The sequence below is a fragment of the Sabethes cyaneus genome, chromosome 3 (genome assembly GCF_943734655.1).
Source record: "Sabethes cyaneus chromosome 3, idSabCyanKW18_F2, whole genome shotgun sequence".
Classification (NCBI taxonomy): Eukaryota; Metazoa; Arthropoda; class Insecta; order Diptera; family Culicidae; genus Sabethes; species Sabethes cyaneus.
In genome coordinates this window covers 214,327,010-214,349,942 of record NC_071355.1, presented here as the reverse complement: position 1 = coordinate 214,349,942, position 22,933 = coordinate 214,327,010, and the positions used below count along the sequence as shown (strand labels likewise).

The following is a 22,933-nucleotide window of genomic DNA, read 5'->3' as shown; positions in this document are numbered from 1 at the left end:
AATATTCCATTACACTTTACACTTCTAGTGGGGAAAGCCTTTACATATTTTTCATCGTCTGTTTACCGAATCACTGACGGATTGTTGTCTGTGAATGAACGTGCTGTCACTGTCGTTGCGTGTCTAACCCCTGACAGGTGATTAAATTTTAAAGAGCACTAAACATCGTCAGAGGTTTCCAAGGTTAGGCGTCGTTTGTCGATTGTGTAACCTCTTCACCTATTGTCTATTTTTCTTTTGTTCTAACATAGTCGTCATTCCTGAGGTGAGTGTGAATTATTGTTAGTTTTTATTCGATTTGTTTTCGCCTCAGGGAAGGCTCCGATTTCGATGTAAAAATGAACATTGCTACTAAAATTCCCAAAATAAACTCTTGTCAGCCTAGTTCTGTTTGGGCCCACAATTTTTATTCATTTTGTGGTTTCTAATTCTCCGATTTGCCAAATAAGGGGAAGCCTGAAGCACATGTTTGTTGTCTTAAGGTTGACGTAGGATTACATTTTACGGTCATTCCAAAAAATCAAAAAATGCAGGCATCATGAAAAAATAAAAGATTTTGAGCGCTAATAGCTTAGCGGTTATGCAATCGATTTTCAATATTTTTGCTCCAATCGATCGGAAAATATTCTACGCATTCACATCAATAAAAAGTACAAGGGTCCATGCCTAGTGGCACGTCGTCAGGCTTGACGTAGGACTATGAATGTAGAGCAATTCGTCTCCCAATGCTAAAGCCGGTGATTTTTGTACGAATTTCATATATAGATCCCCAAGTTGCGCATTAAAGAATTGTGTTCTTACATGTGAGAAATTCATAATTTCAACTCTTTAGGTAATTTAAATGGTGGACCTGAAAAGGTCCGCTTGTTAATCTCGAATTCTCAAATTTCTGACTCGTGGTGTCCATTGTCTACTTTCGTCCATCAGATAGCTTATTGGTGTGTGGATTAATGGTGGGAATACTGTTTATCGGACAAACGCTACTGGTAGGATCTGTAGTCAAGATAGACTTTTATGTTTATGATGTTAGATTATGATGATGTTATGCTGGCTGCCTGCCGATGTGTCGCCAACGAAAGCCGCTGACCGAATGGCGATGCGCACCGTAAGGCAAGCAATGCACTATGGGCAAAAAACGAGAGAAAAACGGACGCAATTAAAATACGACCTGCAGGCTGATAAAATATACGTGATCCCAAGTAAAATTTTCCGGAGAATCGCGTGGTGCCGACCCCTTTCCTGTTTGTCATCGGGAAGTGCCCTATTTTGTTCATTTTCTCCTATTTTGAATATTTTTCACCCTTATTGGACTGTTCCAAGCACGGCTTTGACAAAACAAAAGTTAAAAACCTAATAATTTTGTGTAAAAAAGTCTGCAGAATCGAATAGGGCGTATCTCACTTAGTTTAGAGTACATTTTTTTTGGTTGAGCTACCGTTATCAAACCTACCATACCAAACGGGAATTCAACCAAAAAAAATTAATGTGCTCTAAAATAAATGAGATCAACCCTATTCGATTCTGCGGACTTTTTTACACAAAATTAGTAGATTTTTGCGGTTTGTTTTCTCAAAACCTTGCTTGGAATAATCCAGTAAGGGTGAAAAATGTGAAAAATAGGGGAAAATGTGCAAAATGGGGCACTTCCCGATGACAAACAGGAAAGGGGTGGGCACCACGCGATTTTCCGGAAAATTTTACATAAGATCACCTATATTTTGAAAGCCTGCAGGCTGTATTTTAATTGGGTCCGTTTTTTCTCTCGTTTTTGCCCATAGTGCAATGTTTCAAATACAACCTTTAAAATTATGCCTCGGATGCGACTCTAAAACTGCCTGCCCGATGTGTTGTCACTAACCAAAGCCACTGACCGAATGACGATGAGCAGCAAAAGGCAAGCAGAAGCAATGTTTCAAATACAACGTTTTCTGCCAATGTGTCGCGACCGAATGAGAATGAGCAGCAAAGGCAGGCAGAGGCAAGGAGAAGCAATGTTTCAAATACAACTTTTCCTGTCGATGGGTCGCGACCGAATGACGATGAGCAGCAACGGCAGGCAAGCAGAAGCAATCACCCCTATTCTGTATTTCGAACGGATGGGATTTTCGAACGAAACTGGATGGTATTCTTCAATCCGCCAGCAAAATCAAATGGGCAAAATAACTCGTTCAAAACAAGTCGAACGAAATAAAGACCTGTTCGTAATACAGAATAAGGGGTAATGTTTCAAATACAACCTTTCCTGCCGCAGCAAAACGCAGGAAAGCAGAAACAATGTTTCAAATACAACCTTTCCTGCCGATGTGTCGCGACCGAATGACGATGCGCAGCAAAAGGCATAGCAGCCAAAACCATATCGTACGCTGGCATATAAGTCGATGGATTCTTTGGTTTGTTGGCGTCTCGCTTGGTGAATTTGAAAGTCTTCGTAGCCTTATCCGGGGAAGCAGCAACAGCTAGGGCGTAAATTAAATACAATCATAAGGGAGCTTAACCCATAGCTCGTCTCGTATATATTTCTGTCATCTGTGCTAGGAAAGCATTAACGTGGGAAGGCAAAATAATGAAAATAATGAAATAATGAATAGTCGTCTAATATTTTCTTAATTATTAAACGTCTGTTCAGTGTTGAAAAATTCATAGCTGCAAAAAACTCAATGAGATTTCAAGCACCAAGAAATTTCAACCTTGATCAGAAGCGCCGAACTCACATATGAATTTCTCTCGCTATTATATGCGATGTCTCTGTTGCTATGCGATGTAAACCAAATTCAGCTGTGAGCATTTTGATTACTTCTTCCACAGCTGGCATTTCATACAACGAACCAGAGAGCGAAAGAGAATTAACCGGCAGAGAAAAAATCATCTGCGAAAAAAGTTAGCACATATTCATGAATTAAGATGGCAAACAAATTGGCGGAATTTACATTTTTCCTTCGCGGGAATCGACATTTTCTTAACTAGAAAGTAAAAAGCCTTATAAGAATGAGATAAACATGCAGTTTAAATGTGTGTTTTAGTTTAACTTTACGATTTATTTAGAGATTCATACTCTTTCGCTCAGTCACAGTTACGTATCGCACGAGAGAATGCCTATGCTGTTCAACAAGGAATTTGTATGTATAGGTGTATAGCTCCGGGTAGCGGTTGGAGCAAAGCAGAATGTGATCAAGCGGGAAGAAAGATGTGTGATTTTTGTGCTTCTTGCTATGAACACAGAAAAACTCACGCGTGAGTTTTTTCTGCATAGGATCAAGTTGACATGATTCACAGTTGATTTTGATTTTTGATGAGTTTTGAGATTTCGAGTTTTTAACATCACTGCCCACATGCCAAATTTGGTTCCATTTGCTTGATTAGTTCACGAGTCATGAGGAAATTTGTATTTCATTTGTATGAGATCCCCCTTCTTAAATAAGGCAAAGGTCCTAATATACCATAGAACAAAATTCCTGCCTCCAAAAACCCCCATATGCCAAATTTGGTTCCATTTGCTTAATTGGTTCTCGAGTTATGAGGAAGTTTGTGTTTCATTTGTATAGGAGCCCCCCTGTTTAAAAACGGATGGGTCTCAGTACACCATAGAAAAAATCCTGCCTTCTAAAATCTCCACGTGCCAAATTTGGTTCCATTTGCTTGATTAGTTTTCGAGTTATGAGGAAATTTGTATTTTATTTGTATTGGAGCCCACCCTCCTAAAGAGGGGAAGGGTTTAAATTCACCATAGAAAAAATTCTTACCTTTTAAAACCCCTACATGTCAACTTTGGTTCCATTTGCTTGATAAGTTCTAGAGTTATCAGGTGATTTGTGTTTTATTTGTATGGGAGATCACATGTTCAGATGATTCTAACAAAAATATTACAGAATTGTAGCTCAAGTTGATATTTTTATCAAACTTTGTTATAAATGTGATAGAAAAACTTGCGACACACAAAATGTTCTACCAAGATTCTATCTCGTCCTGTTACTTATAACACGCTTTTTTACAATTTGGATAAACCGCAAGACAGAATGCTGATTTTTGTAACTTATCTTGATATAAACTAGATCAAATTATATCGTAATTTGATATATTAGTGCCTAGTGCAAATTTTGTTACAATTTTTGTTATTTTAACTACTAACTAGACCAAGTTTATAACAAAACACAAAGGAGATTTTGTTATAAAATACTTGTTATTTACAACTCATCCTGTTATAAATTCGATATTTTCATTTCATCGGGAGCTCTCCCACTTAGAAGTGGAAGGGGTTTCAGTACACGTTCAAGAGGGTAGAGAGCATAAATTCCGCAAAGCTTCAACAGAAAAACCTACTGGAAAAATGAAATGAAAGCTCTTTGCCGACAAACCAAAATAACAAAACAATGTTGCACTAGGAAAAATGGTCTGTACCTGTCAACCTGTAAGAGGAAATAAATATCGAAAATCTGACAATATAAGAGTCTTATTCGATCTTTAACGAAAACCCCAATGCCACAGTGGCTACTAACAAATGAACTGTAGTTTTAGCGATTCACCGTCAGGTGCATATAAAATACTTGAATGAAACCGAAGTTCCAAAATTTGTAACCGATAGGTACCTTATTCGGTTAAGGTTGGTCACATCACACGCGGGTATATTTAGTTCATCAATAAATAACAAAAAATCCAACAATCGCATGTTACTTCCTTGTGGCACAAACGACTTGAAACACTCGTAATCGATTTTTATACTCATGGAATGATCGAAATTATTGTTTGTGGTATTATTTAAACAAAACCCATTAAATCCACTATAAACTGTAGCTATTCGATTTCCGGAGTCAACAGGCTCAGGCTAATTGATTGTTTAATATCAAGTTACGGATGCTCAACCTCTAGCGAAAAGTAAAACTAGTGTAGTCGAATGACACGACACAATCGATATCTAGTACCGCATCGAGCTCGGCGATTACTCCTATATTTACAACCGGGTTAATTAGCATGGCACCGGTAGCATTATAGAGCAGCAGTTGTTTGGCTTCTTTAGAGGCAAATGTGCTGGGAAATGCTAATCACTATATTACAAACTTGTAACTCGGTCTGTTATTTTTAACAAATAAAACGAACTTTTTAGTTATTTAGCTAGACATAATGCTAAAATAAGATTGAATTATAACTCATTGTAAAATATTTGTTAAATTTTAATTACAATTTTTATTATTTTTAGAAATGATCCTATACAATTGAACTAAAATACAAAATAGTACAGTCATACTTTCATTCATTGAGATAATCGTGTGTAGTGAACTACAAACGTGCAAAGTTAATCGAAAACCGCATTAATCGAGTTGCGGTTCAATATGATAATACCCCAATGCGGTATTTTTCACAGCTTTATTATCTATATCCGCAAAATACGCTTGATAGTACAGCTAATAATAGGGGCAAACGTGATAACAACACAACACAACACACAAACATTTGGTCTATCTCCCTTTCTCAACCTCCTTGTTGTCAAACGTTGCAAAACCGCACTCAAGGCGAGTCACGATAAACAAAATGCGCAACTTGGTCTTTTCCATGATGGCTGCAGCAAATAACTATAGCAAAATGCTCCGCTTTATGACCCATGATGAACACACAAAGAGACAAGCTACTCGACTGTTCAGAACACAGGCTGCCTGCCTGCGTTGTTCATATTATCTTGCTGGATGCATTGCACAAAGCTACTGCTCCGGTCTCCGACGTCACACCACACACAGACTGGAGCTGCTAAATTTAATTAAGAAGCCAAATCCAGGTGGTTTGCGTGATTCGATCGAACTTTCGACATGGACTACTCCACCCTGCTCTGCTGTAACCGCGTTCGACTACGTTCTCATAGCGTGCCTTTATCGCTCGGCTCGCCGGCCGGATTGACATGGGAAATTTGCAACCCAGAAATGGCCTGTCCCATCATCGTTTCGATTCGAATTCGATTCCGAATTGATATTGAGCTCACGTTTCCGAAGCACAGTGCGCCGCGATAAGTAGGACAAGAGGATAAACAATCTGACAGCCCGGAGGCTTTCGTAAACGTGTTATCGAAGAGAGCAAGTGAGCTTTGAAGAGGCCAGCCGCAGGATGGTATAGTTCTAGCCAGCAAGTGCTACACATGATTGTGCTTTGCTGAAGATTTTAATCTAAATCCCGTCCAGGAAGCAATATTACCGGTCCCCGTCTGATTGCATTCGCTGTGGCAAACCGACAAGTATTTACCAATCGGATTGGAATATGGTGATGGTGTGAAATTCGAGTCGGTCGGCAAGGTGATAATTGATACTCATATCTGTAAAGGTTACGGGAACACATGGAACCGTCACCTCAAATCTGTGATAACACGGTTAAATTAAAAAAAAAGGTTTATTAAATATTTTTATTTATGAGTGAACGTCAATTTGGCACCCTGTCCCGTTGATTTCAGTTTAATTAAAACAGAAAAATATTAAACATAAAAAACCAAACGTAACAAACTACACCACTTCAACGTACGAAGTAAATAAACACCGAGGACAACCGCTAATACGTCTACCCATACCAACTAGGGCAACGTATTAAACCTAGGCTTTATGCAACTCGCTCTACTGCCGCGGCGTGGAGCCGCGCGGTGGTGCTGCAGTTGCAGTCGGTCAACAAATTAGATGACAATGTGGCCAGGTTTCTGCAGTTTCATATCGTAAAACACCGCAACAACCCGTTCGTTGGTGCCGTTGCCGTTGCCGTTGCCGGTAACGGACGGCAATGGAATGACGATTGATGGTTACACTAGGCCTGATAATTAGTCGTTTTATGCGATGTTAATTTTCACCTAGCTGACGTCATTGCGTCGCTATTCTGCATACACAATATGGTAAGGGCTGTTGTGCTTAGTGGAGCACTCATCGTAGCGAGCTGTATCTGCGGTTTATGTAGTGTTTGATTTGAGTTCCATTCAAATGTATTGTTGTTAGATTTTATCCGTTGTTTTATGCGTTGAGATTTTACGATGAAAATTTCGTTGCAGTATGACAGAGCGACGAATCGAGCGCGAATAAAGCCTAGTCCTTCAATTAGTACGACTACTCTAATCAGAAGTTAGATAGGTATATCTAGTAATTCTACCTGCCTTGGTTGATTGAGCTCATGGTTGGAGTAAAATAAATGCGTTGTAGCATGTTGCTGTTGCTTACTGACTCGATGAAATTGTTTTGGCGTTTTTATTACGCAGCGTAAATAGACAAGCTACACTCCAAGTAAACACAACAAGTTGACTTAACCAATTTCAATATAACACAAAAAATAGTTTTACAAATGTTATTTGATCCTCTGACTTTTAAGGTCCTCTGTGTTTGATTCCATAAAATTACTCTTGAGTGAGATTCCTACAGTTACCAGTTACTACTACAGATTGATCCCTTTTGACACAACAAACAAACCGGGCAATAGCTTCCGATGTATAACCAACCACAAATCAAACCCACCCGCAGGCGGTTTCCTTCGCTATTATATCGTTGATTTCAACGAACGTCCGGACCTTCGATAATTGCAATTCTATTTGCACAATCCGATACTGATTGCAGAAACAGGGACTCTCCTGGTCCCCTGGACAAAGTGTCTTCATTGGTTGGCGGTGCTCTATCGGCACAGTTGAAATGTGGTTTTCCAGTAAATATTGGCCCTCTTCTGGGTGGTTAAGCGCGCCACAGTGTGAACTTAATGAAAGGTCGCCAATCACGACATACTGAGAGGCATAAACCTCGAGTCGAGTTAAGAGAACGTATCGCATAAGTCAAATTACTGACCATCACAGTAAGACATATCGAGATGATCAGTATCATACCGTTGATGTCGTTGCTTTGATTTTGAAATATTGGCTAGTTATTAGAAATTCCGATATCAAATAATGACGGCTGAACTGAATTTTACCATGACTCTATAGTCGATAATTTTCAATTTCTTTATTACGATAGTCTTCCTAATAGAAGAAAGTAATGAAATGAAAGGTAGACGTAAAAAATCGGTCGTAAAAAGAGGGGCCGGTAATTCAAATTTTGGACGCAAAAAGAGAGGACGCTATTTGGAATTTTGGACGTAAAATAAGAAACGTTATTTCGAATTTTTGACGTAAGAAACCAAAGATGTTATTTCGAATTTCCTAAAATTACCTCATGGTATTTTATGAGGACGTTAATCCAATTTTTGGACGCAAAAAGTCCTCTCAAAAGCTATTTCGAATTTTGGACGTAAAATAAGAAACGTTATTTCGAATTTTTGACGTAAGAAACCAAAAATGTTATTTCGAATTTCCTAAAATTCCCTCATGGTATTTGATGAGGAAGTTCATTCAAATGTTAGGCGTAAAAAGAGAGGACGATAATTCAAATTCCGGACGTGGAAAGAGCGGACGTTAATTCAAATTTTGCGTGTAAAAAGAGAAAACGGTAAATCAAATTTCAGACGTAAAAAGTCCTCTCAATTTTAATTTTGGGCGTAAAAAGAGATAATGTTAATTCAAATTTCGGACGTAAAAGGAGAGGACTTTAATTCAAATTTCGAACGTAAAAAGAGAAAAAGTTAATTCAGATTTCAGACGTAAAAAGAAAGGACTTGAATTCAAATTTCGAACGTAAATATAGAGGACGCTAATTCAAATGTCAAACGTAAAAAGACATTACTTCAAACTTCGGACGTAAGAGAGTGGACGTTAATTCAAATTCTGAGCGTAAAAATAGAAAACTTTAAATCAAATTTTAGACGTAAAAAGAGGGGACTACAATTTAAATTTTGGGCGTAAATATAGAGGACGCTAATTCAAATTTTGGATGTAAAATGAGAACACGTTAATTCAGATTTTAGATGGAAAAAGAAAGGACTTTAATTCAAATTTAGAACGTAAATATAGAGGATGCTAATTCAAATTTCGGACGTAAAAAAAGTAGACGTTAATTCAAATTTCGGACGAAAAAAAAGTGGACGTTTTTTCAAATTTCGGACGTAGAAGAGTGGACGTTAAGTCAAATTCTGAACGTAAAAAGAGAAAGCTTTAAATCATATTTTAGACGTAAAAAGAGGGGACTTCAATTTAAATTTTGGGCGTAAAAATAGGGGACACTGATTCAAATTTCGGACGTTAAAAGAGTGGACGTTAATTCAAATTTCGGACGTAAAAAAAAGGACGTTAATTCTAAATTTGGTGGTAAAAAGAGTGGGTATTAATTCAAATTTTGCACGTAAAAAGAGAAAACCTTAATTAAAATTTCGGACGTAAATAGAGAGGACGTTAATTCAAATTTCGGACGTAAAAAGAGTGAGCGGTAATTCAAATTTTGGACGTAAAAAGAGAAAACGTTAGTTCAGATTTTAGATGAAAAAAAGGACTTTAATTCAAATTTAGAACGTCAAAATAGAGGACGCTAATTCAAATTTCGGATGTAAAAAGAGTGTACCTTAATTCAAATTTCGGACGTAAAAAGAGTGGGTGTTAATTCAAATTTCGGACGTAAAAAAAGAGGACGTTAATTCTAAGTTTGGTCGTAAAAAGAGTGAATATTAATTAAAATTTTGCACGTAAAAAGAGAAAACGTCAATTCATATTTCGGACGTCAAAAGAGCGGACGTTAATTTAAATTTCGGACGTAAAAAGAGTGGACGTTAATTTAAATTTCGGACGTAAAAAGAGTGGACGTTAATTCTAAGTTTGGTCATAAAAAGAGAGGATATTAATTTAGATTTTGCACCTAAAAAGAGAAAATGTTAATTCAAATTTCGGACGCAAAAAGAGAGGACGTTAATTCAAATTTTTGAACGTAAAAAGAGAGGACGTTAATTTAGATTTCAGATGAAAAAAGAGAGGACATTAATTCTAATGTAGCGTGTAAAAAGATAGATCGTTAATTCAAAGTTTGGACGTAAATAGAGAGGATGTTAATTTAAATTTCGGACGTAAAAAAAGAGGACGGTAACTCAAATTTTGGAAGTAAAAAGAGAGGACGGTAGTTCAAATTCCGCACGTAATAAGAGAAAACGTTAATTCAAATTTCGGAAGTAAAAAGAGTTGACTTTAATTTAAATTTTGAACGTTAAAAGAGAAAACGTTAATTTAAAATTACGGACGTTAAAAGAGAGGACGTAATTCAAATTTCGGACGTAAAAATTTTAAGCGCAAACCTCTCCTCGACTGCTCAAAACATAACGTGAAAATCATCATTGGTGATGGAAATGCGCAGAACGGGAGGGAGCAATTCTTCCGTCCTGTCATTGGAAGACATAGCCTTCATCGGTCGATATCGGTCTAAGGCTCATAAGTTTTGCCGCGAGTAGAAAAATGGCGCTCTGTAGCACCTACTTTTCACTTTTCTGAATATTCGAAAACACACTTTGGATGCCTCCAAATGGAGATTCCAACTCTCAGATAGATCATGTCTCGATTGACGGTTGACACTTTTCGGATTTCATCCATGTACGGGGACCAAATATCGATGCTGACCACTATCTCGTCGTGTGTAAGATTCGCACAAGATTGTCGTTCGCGGCGAAGGTTCGCACTGAGAGGAAGCTGAGCTTCAATGCAATTCATTCGGCGCTTGATGACAGATGGCGTGGCAGCACAATACGCCCGAAAGCGTCATCAACGAATCGCAGAACACCAGGAAGAAAGGAAGAAGATGCAAGTGAGCTGTAGAGGAACATCCATGATGTCATTGAAACAATTGCGAGAGATGGTAGTCACGACGCGTGTAAGACCGCGTAACAGCTGGTTTCCTGTCGAATGCCAGAAAGCAACAAATGAGAAGAACCATGCCAGAAGTCGTAAGTTCACTGCGGTTACACGTCAGAAGCGATTCGCCAGCAACGACACACGAAGTTTCTACAAATCGGTGAAGTACAGAAATTTTGCCATGTCTGTGATGTGTAATAGTAGAAGGAGCATTTCCAGTCGCTTTTGAATGGCGAGGTAAACACGGAGATCAGCAGAAACAGGAAGCTGCGGAGCCACCAACATAAGAGGAGGTTAAGAAGGCAATCAGTGAACTGAAAAACGGTAAGGCTGCTGAGAAGCACGGTGTCCCGGATGAACTTCTAAAAGCAGCGAGCGAGCGGCTGTACAAAACAATCTACCGGATCATTTCCAGGAGTAAGAACAAATGCTGGAGGAGTCGTTGGACGCCATCTTTTGTTCTATTTTTAATAAAGGATATTGACTCGAGTGCAAAATTTATCAAGATTACATTAGATTGCTCAATTCTGACTATAAGATGCTCTCCCGTATCCTGTTCTGCAGACTGAGACCGTTAGCGGAGTCCTTCGTCAGCGAGTACCAAGCTGGTTTTCGTGAGAGTCGCTACACGACGGTTCAGATGTTCACCCTGCGTCAGTTTCTAGACAAGTATAACTTGGAGACTTATCATCTGTATAACTTGGAGACTTATCATCTGTTTGTGGACTTTAAGACGACGTACGATTCAGTCCAACGAAATGGGTTGCGGTAGATAATACTAGAACATGGTTCTCCGACGACACTATTTAAGCTGATTTGTGCGACGCTGGATGAGTCAAAATCATTCGTCAGAATAGTAGGTGCGACTTCAGCCGCTTTCGTGACGGTGGATGGACTCATGCACTCTCTAAAGTAATTAAGTTAAATCGATTATTCGGGAGTTCTGCAAACGCTCGGAAATAATTTTAATTATTCTGATATAAGAAAAAAAATCCGATATTTTCTTTGGTGTATGTCTATTAGGCCATTGCAAATTATTTTTAAAGTTTTTGTCAGCTCCTTAGAAATTGGCATCGAGGGGAAAAATTTGTTGGACATGGTTAAATATTAGGCCATTACAAATATTTTAAAAAGTTTTTGTCCTTCCGGTGTTGGACCACTGAAAGGGGGGGGCGAAAAAAAAACAAAGTGAATTTTTTAATCGAGCAAAAAAAATATGGATTTTAGGCATTTTTATTTTAAGTTTAAACGTGAAAACCAAATCTATTCTTGCTTTTAATATATACGTTGTTAATTTCCATGCAAAAATCTACGAAAAAAAGACAAAAACGAAAGAAAATTTTTTTGGCCGATTTTCGGAAATTCCGCTATTTGAATTTCCATTTCTATTTCATGCTAGAAGTGTTAACTCAACTCGTACACTTATTTTTCAAGTTTTTCAGGCTGTAGAGCCCACAGACAATTGATTTTATAAAAAAAAATTAACTCATATCCTACAAATTATTTTTTTGCCACCCGATTTTTCAAGCCAATTTTCAAGGGGGGGGGAGGGGGGGTGACAAAAACTTTTAAATTGATTTGCAATGGCCTTATTTAAACGAAATAAATTCTCTGTGGCCTCCCCCTAAAGAACCAACTTCTACAACGAAACACAAATGGAAATTACTTACGACTTGTCTCTCTTTAGTTTGCAGCATAAAACTTTGAGCGAAAACGTTTAACATGCCTAAATATTTATGCTTTTTTAAAAAAAATTCATTGTTTTTTTACCCTCCTCCTTCCTTTGCCTAACATCGGATATCGGAAGGACAAAAACATTATAAAATATTTTTAATTGCCTTATATTTGTTTAGAAATGATTTTTGTGGAGTCGATTATATCGTTTTAAAGGTCTGCATATTGAATTGATGGGAATTGACGGGAAATCAATGAAATATCTACTGCATATTCGCTCCAACTTCTACAACCCCCAAGGGAAGCCCCAAATTTCAAATATGGATTTAATGACAAAACATGAGCAATACCTCGTCGCGTTCGAGCCAAACATGTTTTGAAATTCAATTCTTTCCTATTTCCAATACGAAACATGATCTGTAAAGTGCATTTACGATAGTTATTTTTGCGATTGCATTTCTTTGGTTCACTCTTAAGAGCATAGTTCACTGCTTCTGGAAAATATGCTTGTACGTTTTCAGCTACTGAGTGAAAAAGATCTACGTGCTTGTTTTACACAATCAAAACACGCAACGGAAAGCAGAGCGCAATTTTTTTAAATAAAAGGTTAAATGAAAATAAACAGTCCTCTGTCTAAAAAAAATGTTATTTTTTTTCGCAGACTATCAACTTGCAGTAGCTACGTATTTGCTAATACATAACTATTTATTTATGCAACAAACCACATGATAGCACATGAACATTTTCACCATGGGTACATACTGTTATACAGAAACAGGTCTCTGTTTGTGTCGGCAATGTTTATCTCGCGCTACTTTTTCTGTCAGCTGCTCATCTTGCTGATGAGTTTTTCGTAATCACGTTTCTGATAGCGAAATAATAAAAAGAATGGCCCTAGCTGGAGCGACGCAATCGACGCCAAGTGTTCTTTATCGAGGCTTTGTTTCATCAAATGATGAAAATATTATCTCATTGTCCATTGGAAGGAATTACTTCGTAGAATACCAGCCCCCCTCCCTTCCAAGTTCCGAATGCAGCAATATGACTCGGAGGATGATGAACAGAAGTAAACACAATTAACCTAAAATTTATGGAAATACGCTTTGGTTCAACAAGCAAACGGATCCGAATTGCACCGAGCCCCACCGAGAATTATGCTGCTGCTGCTGCTGGAGAAGATTATAAAATTTACCGTTCACATTATTTTGCTGCTGTGTTCTGGTCAGAGGATCTCATCAATATGGAAAAGTTAGTCCAGAAACAGCCAACAAAGGCACTTTTGACCCGGCACAAGCGGAAGCTGTGAAGCTGTGTAAGGCCATCCTGATAAATTGTTAAATATTGTACTGTTACTCCCGTCTGAATGCGTCTGCTTTTGCAGAATACTTGGCTGTGATACAATAAAAACAAGTGTTGAAATAGTGTAAACACATTCCTAGTTATAGCCGATTAAAATAATCGGTATAAAAATTGTTTTGAAAGCAAACAGCTCCCGTAGTAAGCCTTATGCAAATGACCCGCAGAGGCTTTAAGTGTGTCAAGAGTCAGTGATCCTTGCTGATAATTTTACTACGAAAATCATTGCCCGATGAATAATCGGCTTTCAAATGGAACGCGAGCTGAAGAGTTGAAACTACGACGACGACGACGATGGGGCACAACAACATTATTTGCGTCTCTAAAAACTTGTTAGATCGTTCGCTGGTGGTTCGTGCCGGAAATCTCTGGTTGCGGTCCAGACCTTTGCAACCAAAGCGACAATCAACCGGTGGTAACCGGATCATGAATGGTTCGTCGATCGAAGCTTTCGCTGCAAGTCGGATTGGAACTGTTGTGGTGTCTTCGAAAAGCTCTTTGCTACAGTGGAGGCCGCGTATCCCCGTGTAGTCATGGTATTTGCCTGTGTAGTCGATGCAAAATGATTCATTCTATATTTCCAGCAGCGCGGCGGCGGCGGCCATATTTTCGTTGGTTCAAGAATAGTGTTATTATTTCATTTAGATGTGTACGTATAAAGCGGCGCGTCGTAGCGTGTGACAGCTCTCATTAGATCCACTTTAACTAAACGACACTAGTTTCCTGTTTTGTGCTGGACAATGATATGTACGAACAACCGTTGTACGATATCTCGAACGGTGATGATTGCCTGACTGTGGAGAAATGCTGCTACAGCTGCTACCTTAGACTTTAGCTGCTCTGAAAAGTAATCAACAAGACTGTGTCAGAGCTGTTTGTTTGTTGGTCCGATACCATCGAATCGACGCAATCTGGGGCCGGAATGTTTCTGCTCGAGGCTATTATCACTGCGGACTGTGCTGGTGTGATTGGATGGAAGTTATTATTACACTTTTGGAATTACTCACGAAATTGTGTTCTCAACTTAATAGCTGTAACAGGCTTTGCTAAGTGCTTGTCATATAATTTTGTTTAGAACGTATAATGGAGTCGAACATTTTACAGATTTTATAGAACAGCATTTGAATGGTTCGTTGCAGTCGAATAAAATATTTAAATTAAACATAGGGCGGTATTCTCGGCAGACTTGTAATAATTCGGTACTCTCTGCTTTTATGTTTCACGAACCTAATCTTTTTTGTTTTTTTTTGTTAAATTACTGACCTTTTTGCGGCAATGTTGGAATAGTAATTTACTTTACTCATGCAATGGTTGTTTGTTACAAGTGAAGGGAATTACGATGCATTCTTCACGCTTATAACTGCAATTTTTAGAATACCAATTTGCAAACAGGTCTATCAGCCACCCTGTAACTGCCTACTATATTCAATATACCTGTAGAAAACTTTCTGATCGTCTGCGTAGATAGAGTTCTCATCCAGCTAGTAAAATGAGACTAATATCGTTGATGAACATTGAGAAAAGAAGCCGTTCGAGATTACTCCCTTGTGCTACATTAAAAGAGTTTACTCGATTAGGAGAAGCTAAGTTTCACAGACAATCGACCTTAGGTATCATGGAATGCAAACCAACCTCATAAAGCCTGTTAGTGCACCTAGGCGATCGCTTTTAGCGATTAGAATCCTGTGATTGTCTCTATCAAATGCTGCTTTCAAATGCATGTATATGATAACTTGGACGCGTTCGCCGATGCTGCTTGTGATTTAACCAGCTGTTATTTTTCTCTTCTGCTTCTTGGCACGGTGCAACCTCAGTCGCACCGTACTGTATTTGGATTCAACGAACCTATCGCTGCTTGTATTCGTACGTTTTCCTTGGTGGAACACTTGTTTGAATTCGGTGAATCCGGTGAAACTTTTTATAATAAGGTAGTTAACAGTAGAATTTCATAAATGACTGCAATTTGCTATATCTAGTTAATATTCAATTATTGTTATTATTATTTGACCATGGGCATGTTTATTTGATACGTGATATGTAATGTGTTATTTGTAATTTGAATTTGTACATAATTAGAAGATGACGGGGTTTTTATGCCTTCAAGAGGATGGCTTCTATTTGGCTTTTCCCCGTCCAAACCAATCTTCCATGGAGACCTAACAGGTCGGATGGATATGAACCAATAAATAAATAACTAAATAAATTTGGGTCACCAAATTTTAATGGAAAAAGAAATATTTTGCTGGAAATTTCAGTCCCAATTCGAAACTACCCGGTAAACCATTTGGTTTGTATATCTCGATTGCAACTGAGAAATACGACATCATATCTGAACGAAAAAGTTATATTTCACGCCAGATAAGAACATATATGTACCAAAATGGAGGCAATATACGTGCGAAAATTTTAACAATTATTTGTAATTCTATCTTGCATTTTATACAGCAGTGTTATAAAACATGAAAACGATTTAATGTGAGTTTTCTATTACGATCTTGTATTATCTGGGTAATGTTTAGTGTGTCGGCCCCCATTTCGGATCACTCCAGAAATTCGATTCGACACTCAATTAAATCGTTTTTTAAGTGTTACCAAGTCGATATTGGCCCAACACTCCTTAATTGCTGCCTTGAGGGTGAAAATGCTTTCAAACTGTCGGCTGCCATGTAGACTATCCCATTTAAGACTTTGCAAAGGTGGGAATGCCACCATTTCTGGCTTACCAATTATATATTTCTCTCAGAAATAAGGCTTGCGGAAAATATTTCTCTCACATAACCTTGCTTAGAAACATGAATCGATGCATTATCCTGCTGGAATACAATATTCGCAATAGCGTTGTTAGTGATATGACCACTCAAAACGTCCTCAAGTAGTTCCAGGTACACCCCAGAGTCTATTCCGGTTTGACATTTTAGACGTTTTGGTACGGCCTATTGTAGGACGTTCTATCCCATATTTTACGCCTTTCTTCAACAAATTCTCAGCCATGGACTAAATTTGTTCGCGACTGAGTTACCCTTCTCAAGTAACAATTTTATTACGTTTCTTTAATGGCAGAGCATCCAGATCGATTTGGTTTTAGGGACCGTAATGAAATATCCCATAGAATCTTATATATAAAAATGGATTTCTGTCTGTCTGTCGGGATGTTCCTTATAGAATCAAAAACTACTGAACCAATCGACGTGAAAATTTGCATGTAGAGGTTTTTGGGACCAGGAAAGGTTTTAGTGATGGTTAGAGACCCCTCCTCCCACTAAGAGGGGGGGGGGGCTCCCATACAAATGAAACACAAATTTCTGCATAACTCGAGAAATAATCAAGCAAATAGAACAAAATTTGGCATGTGGGTGTTTTTGGTGACAAGAAATTATTCTATGGTAAATTGGGACCCCTCCCCTCTTTAGAAGGGGAATTATGACTCCTCTCCCCTTTAAGAGGGAGGGCTTCCATACAAATGCAATACAAATTTCCTCATAACTCGAGATCTAATCAAGCAAATGGAACAAAATTTGGCATGTGAAAGTTTTCGAGGGCAACAATATTTTCTATGGTGAATTAGGACCCCTCCCCACTTTAAGAGGGGGGGCTCCTATACAAACAAAATACAAATTTCCTCATAACTCGGGAACTAATCCAGCAAATGGAACCAAATTTGGCATGTGGGTGTTTTTGGAGGCAAGAATTTTTTCTATGATGAATTAGGACCCCCCCCCACTTTAGGAGGGGGGGGGCTCCTATACAAATGAAATACAAATTTCCTCATAACTCGAGAACTAATCAAGCAAATAGAACCAAATTTAGCATGTGGAGGTTTTTGGAGGCAAAAATATTTCCTATGGTGAATTAGGACACCTCCCCACTTTAAGAGGGGGGGCTTCTACACAAATGAAATACAAATTTCCTCATAATTCGAGAACTAATCAAGCAAATGGAACCATATATGGCATGTCGGTGTTTTTGGAGGCAACCATTTTTTCTATGATGAATTAGGACCCCTTACCTTTTTAGGAGGGGGGGCTCCCATACAAACGAAATACAAATTTCCTCATAACCCTAGAACTAATCAAGCAAATGGAACCAAATTTAGCATGTAGGTGTTTTTGTAGGCAAGAATATTTTCTATGGTGAAATAAGATCCCTCCCCACTTTAGGAGGGGGAGCTCCTATACAAATGAAAAACAAATTTCCTCATAACTCGAGAACTAATCAAGCAAATGGAACCAAATTTGACATGTAAGTGGTTTTGGAGGTAAATTTTTTTCTATGGTGAATTGAGACCCCTCTCCTCTTTAGAAAGCGAGTTATGACCCATCTCCCCTTGAAGAGGGTGGGCTTCGATACAAATGAAATGCAAATTTCCTCTTATCTCGAGAACTAATCCAGCAAATGGTACCAAATTTGGCATGTGGGAGATTTTGTAGTCTTGAATTTATTTTATGATAGTTAGAGACCTCTCACCCCTGTGGTAGAGGGATACGGACTATCATACAAATAAAACAGAAATAAAATACAAATTATACAAATAATTTTTGCGTAACTTAAAAACTAATCGAACACGAGAAATTTTAGACTTTTCCATAGAACATTAGTCAAAAACAAGATCACCAAAAACTATCAATAAGGTTTATTTATTTTCCTAGGTCCACTGACTTTCTTTCGGTTGGGTCCGAACGAGCGATAGCGAGTAAGGAGAGAATAACCCCTGCGAAATGGTACTTTCCACGAAAACATTTTCCGTGAAATGGTACATCCCGCGTAAGGTTTTTCGCGAGATGGTATTCCGCTAAACTCTATATTCCGCGTTATGATCAACCAAGAAGTGGTGTTCCACATAACGGTAGCTGCGAAATGTTATATGATCATGGCGAATATTTTAATGCTTTCCGCTTTATTTTATCAGGCTAAGCAATGGGGGGAGTTGTTTTCTACTTTACTGTGAGAAAAAATTGTATATTAAACCACCCATGAACTCCTCAGAAACTTGCAAAACTCGAGATTGTGACAAAGATCAACCGAGATTCACGATTTATGTACACAATTTAATTTGTGGCAATACGAAGTTTGTTGCGTCAGCTAGTAATTAATAAATTTGCAGCAGTCTTCGTAGTTGTGTGACATATGCGCATTAAATTTTATCGTGCATATTGATTAGATAGGTGGATAAAATCAATGTGCAACTGATTGATTGATTACAGTGAATATTTGCAATTTTCAAAAACTGGTTGTTTTAACAAAATGAATATATTCAGTTAGTCAACCGCAAGTTGTAACAAAATCCTTTTAGTTGCTTCCTGTGACATTAAAACTGGTTGATAATAACTTTCTGCAGCACACGTTGAATATGGCAATATAGCCTCGCATAAAACAATGATTTCGGAGTTGAACTCTTCATAATAGCAGCAATAAATCTGATTGGTCAGGGTGTTACCGTTTTTAATAGCTCTATTAAACTAACAGATTTATTGCGGTTGCTGTTAAGATCAATTTTGATTGCATTGCGACACCGCATTTATGGTAGGTTTATAACAGACGTGGCGCAGCTGCAGCGTAATATAAACAACCACAATAAATTTGCTTTATTGGCAGTTTGATTATGGTTTTTTAGCTCGCTATAAGTGTGTTTTGACTCGTATCTTCATGGTATTGTGTATAACCAGAGGTCATGGTCATACTGCAATAAAACCTTTATAAAATTGAAAGAAAACCGAGCGGCTTTAGAATTGTTACTTGAGATATGATATCAATCAATGGAGTATCTTTTCTCATTCTTATGAATAGAACCATAACCATTTTACAACAAAAGTTATTCACTCTTTTTATTAAAAACTAAGCATTTTTCAACTGCCATTACCTACGAAACAGGTATAACAGACAAACAGACATCATTTTCACTATCGCATTCTACGTGCACTGTAACAGTGGTTTCAACTTTAGTGCTGGTTGGGTCAAATTGGCGCTTTATACAGTAATGTTCTGATTTTGTCAGCTCCCGATTTGGCATCCTATAAATTTTGTTTAACTTTTGTGCTTTTTTCTTTCTTCGTTGTTCGTGGTAATTGTGTATTCGGTATACTACCTCACCGGAGTCGCGATACCTACATCCCACTGATGGGTCTGCCATCTTAAGTATAGCTTGCGGGATACAGCATTTCATATTCAGCCGCCCGTTTCGAGACAGACACTGTGTGAGCCGCCCCCTGGAGAACCTGGAGAACAGGCGCTCTAGTGCTTTGTGCTTTTGAACATGATTAATAAAACTTTTCAGTTTGCATGAAACAATTTTGATTCCCTGGGGAGAGTTTTTGAACAAAAGGATGCCTTTTTGCGAGTAATTCGGGAACAAAATTAGGGTATTTTTTCCTAAACAAGTAAAGATAGAGGTATACTATATTGAGCAATGTTGCGTATTTTTACTATTTGTACAACTTTGTAAAATAGAAAAAAGTCATACAACAACTGCAAAAACGTATAAAATAGAAAAAATTTAAAATTTTAACGACTATATGAGAGATAGGATTTTTCTATCTTTGCTGAAGAGATAGAAGGTTACTGTTTTCAGCAAAATTTCTTGTAATAATATGCTATAACATTTTGAAGAACACATCAATATGTTGTATGAAACTGAAGAAAAATAAATTTTTTATTGCACTTTTAAGGGGATCAATCAAAATTTCAAGTCCGCTAGACGATAGAAGTTTTAATTGTAAGAAACTCTTCCAAAGGTTCCATAAACCCAAAACCAAGTTTTCCCGCTCAAAACTCTAGTGCGCACCAAAAAAGGTTCTGGGCCAGTGTGCTGTGCCCGGTTGATTAGATTGCGTTGAACTTGCGGTTGATCAATGGAGGGTTAAAATTTATTTTCAGTAGAAGTCTTCGATATTGCAAGGTCTTAAGTCTTGAGTTTAAAAAAAAATGTCGAAAAAAAATTTCCCGATTTTGTCAGTTTCCCCATTTTGCCAGCCCAAAATTCAACATGGGGCTGACAAAATCGGAACATTACTATATTTCGAAAGGATGGGAAGGCCTCTGGTAAAATACTTACTTGTCCCAGGGAACTCTTGCTATACGATAACACTTGGAATGTCGATCATAGATGGTGTTAACGTTCATGCAACATTTTTGTGATGATATTTTCTGCAGGATTTTTTACAAAGAGTTATTTATTTATTATATACATAATAGTATCTATTACCTTTTGACACAACGCCATGATAAAAGGTATTTGACTACAGACTACAGACTTATTACCATGCTACTAAAGTGTTCCAGGTCGTGGGCTCGATATGGCAATGATGTTCATAAATACAATTTTATTTCGGTGGTAATTCCATCACTCGTAAACAAATCATTCGCGTGAGCCGCATGCTCTTCCAGTAGTGATGTGTTCTCTTCGGAATTCAAGCAAACTCGAGTAGCTAACTCGCTGTAATCGATTACGATGAATGCTGATTTTACGAGCAGACAATTTTCTAGATTAAAATTTATCCTCTCCATATGTGTGCCTCGATGTACCCTCATTGAAGCGCGCTAACATAGTAATTCACTAGTCAACGTTGCCGCTTCAATTTGCATACATTTTCCCGGCAATAGCCTGTTGCATGCTTCGCTGTAATCATTAAGTAGTTTTAGTCGATTCCTTTGTGTTCTACGTCTTTTGCATGTCGGCCAAGACACTCCTAATGTTTGCAATATGCGTGATTTGGGGTCATCCAGCCGAGGATTGTCAGTAGTACTAGTTAAGCGTTTGTTTACTAAAACCATTGCCGCTGATAGTCAGGATGTTTCATATATTTGTTGAATGTGATGATAAATGGTATCGTTAATTCTCACCGGAAAATTGGAACGCTGCAACACACTATCACCGTCATTTGTCATACCAATAAAACATTCATCATATAACACTTAACAAAATCGTTAGATGTATGAGCTTATTCATAACTTTGTGAACTCTTGTTTGAGGTGTTATTGTTAGCAGTAATTGGTTTTTGTGTATCTCTAAGTTTTCTATTCCTTTGAGTTGTGCTTGTTCTTCTTCTACTTCAATTATATTTGTTAAAACATGATTTGGAACGTGTTCACATTTTTATTTCCGATTTTCTCTCTTTTCTTTTCTATTTGATTTTCTTTTTGATTGGTTTCGATATGCCACTAACCAAAAATGAAAAACAAACCACTGCGAACTGGCGCGTTCGAAACCGAACCGAAAACCGAACGAACAGATGCCCCAATCGGACGGGGGCTACGTCTCGCTCGGCAACGGTGGCGCCGGTCTGCCGGCCTCGGTGTACAATAGCACCACGGAACCGCACGGGGGTTCCCATTCGGTTATGGAAGCGGTGAAACGTGTTATCGGGTCGGCCATCGGTGCCCAGGATAAGCACTCGCTCCTGGAAGGCGACTCGGGACCACAGCCGTACATTATCAGCAGCAGGTAAGCGTAAGAGTGACCCCAGGCTCCGTTCTTTTATTTTCTTTTTTTACACGTCCCCTACTAACCGCGCGTCTCCATCGTTTGATTGATTGGTATGTTTTAGCTCTTTTAATTTCTTTTTTTGATGGATTTCTTGCATGAAAGTCTCATACAGCATCTGTGGCACTTTTTTCTCTGTTAACCGTAACTTTGAGTGTGTGTTTGTATACGTGTACTTGCCTGTACCGTGCGATGCTATTTACAATGTTTTGTTTTGATTTGCTTCATATTCCTACATTATTCATAATGCGTATTCGGAAAGTCAAATCATGCGACAAACAATCATTTCGCTGCAAGTGGGAATTGGTTTTTTTCAGGACATGAATTGAATTTCAATTGATTTCAGCAAGCACGTAAAAGTCTCGAAACATTCCGTTAAGAGTTGATTTATATTTCTAACAGACAATAGTCATTGTAATATTTTTCATCTGCGATATTTTCTAGCATTACAATTTAAAAATTTGTTAACAGAATTGGGTAACATGGTTTGAAATGTATATTTAATTTTTACTAAGATTTAATATGGTAAAATGGCATGTCACCATGCTTTTGCAAACCGCAAACAAATTTTTTTTCAAACATTCAAACAAACTTTTTCTCAATTGCAAAACAGTGAAATATTCAAGCGACACACTTTTTTGTTTCTGGCGGCGTCACCTTGGTTCTCATTTTATAGAACCTTGACACAGCTTTGGTATGCTCGTTTAATAATGTTTACATGGGAAAAC

General features: G+C 38.0%; 1 protein-coding gene across 2 annotated transcripts in view; it reads left to right on the top strand.

Moving 5' to 3' along the window:
- LOC128741279 (protein NDRG3) overlaps positions 1 to 22,933 on the top strand; it is a 120,380-nt gene that overhangs the window by 30,980 nt on the left and 66,467 nt on the right. For both annotated transcript variants that reach the window (XM_053836974.1, XM_053836973.1), the window contains exon 2: positions 21,955 to 22,166. In XM_053836974.1, the coding sequence (XP_053692949.1) occupies positions 21,955 to 22,166 (212 nt within the window). The remainder of the gene's footprint in view (positions 1 to 21,954; positions 22,167 to 22,933) is intronic.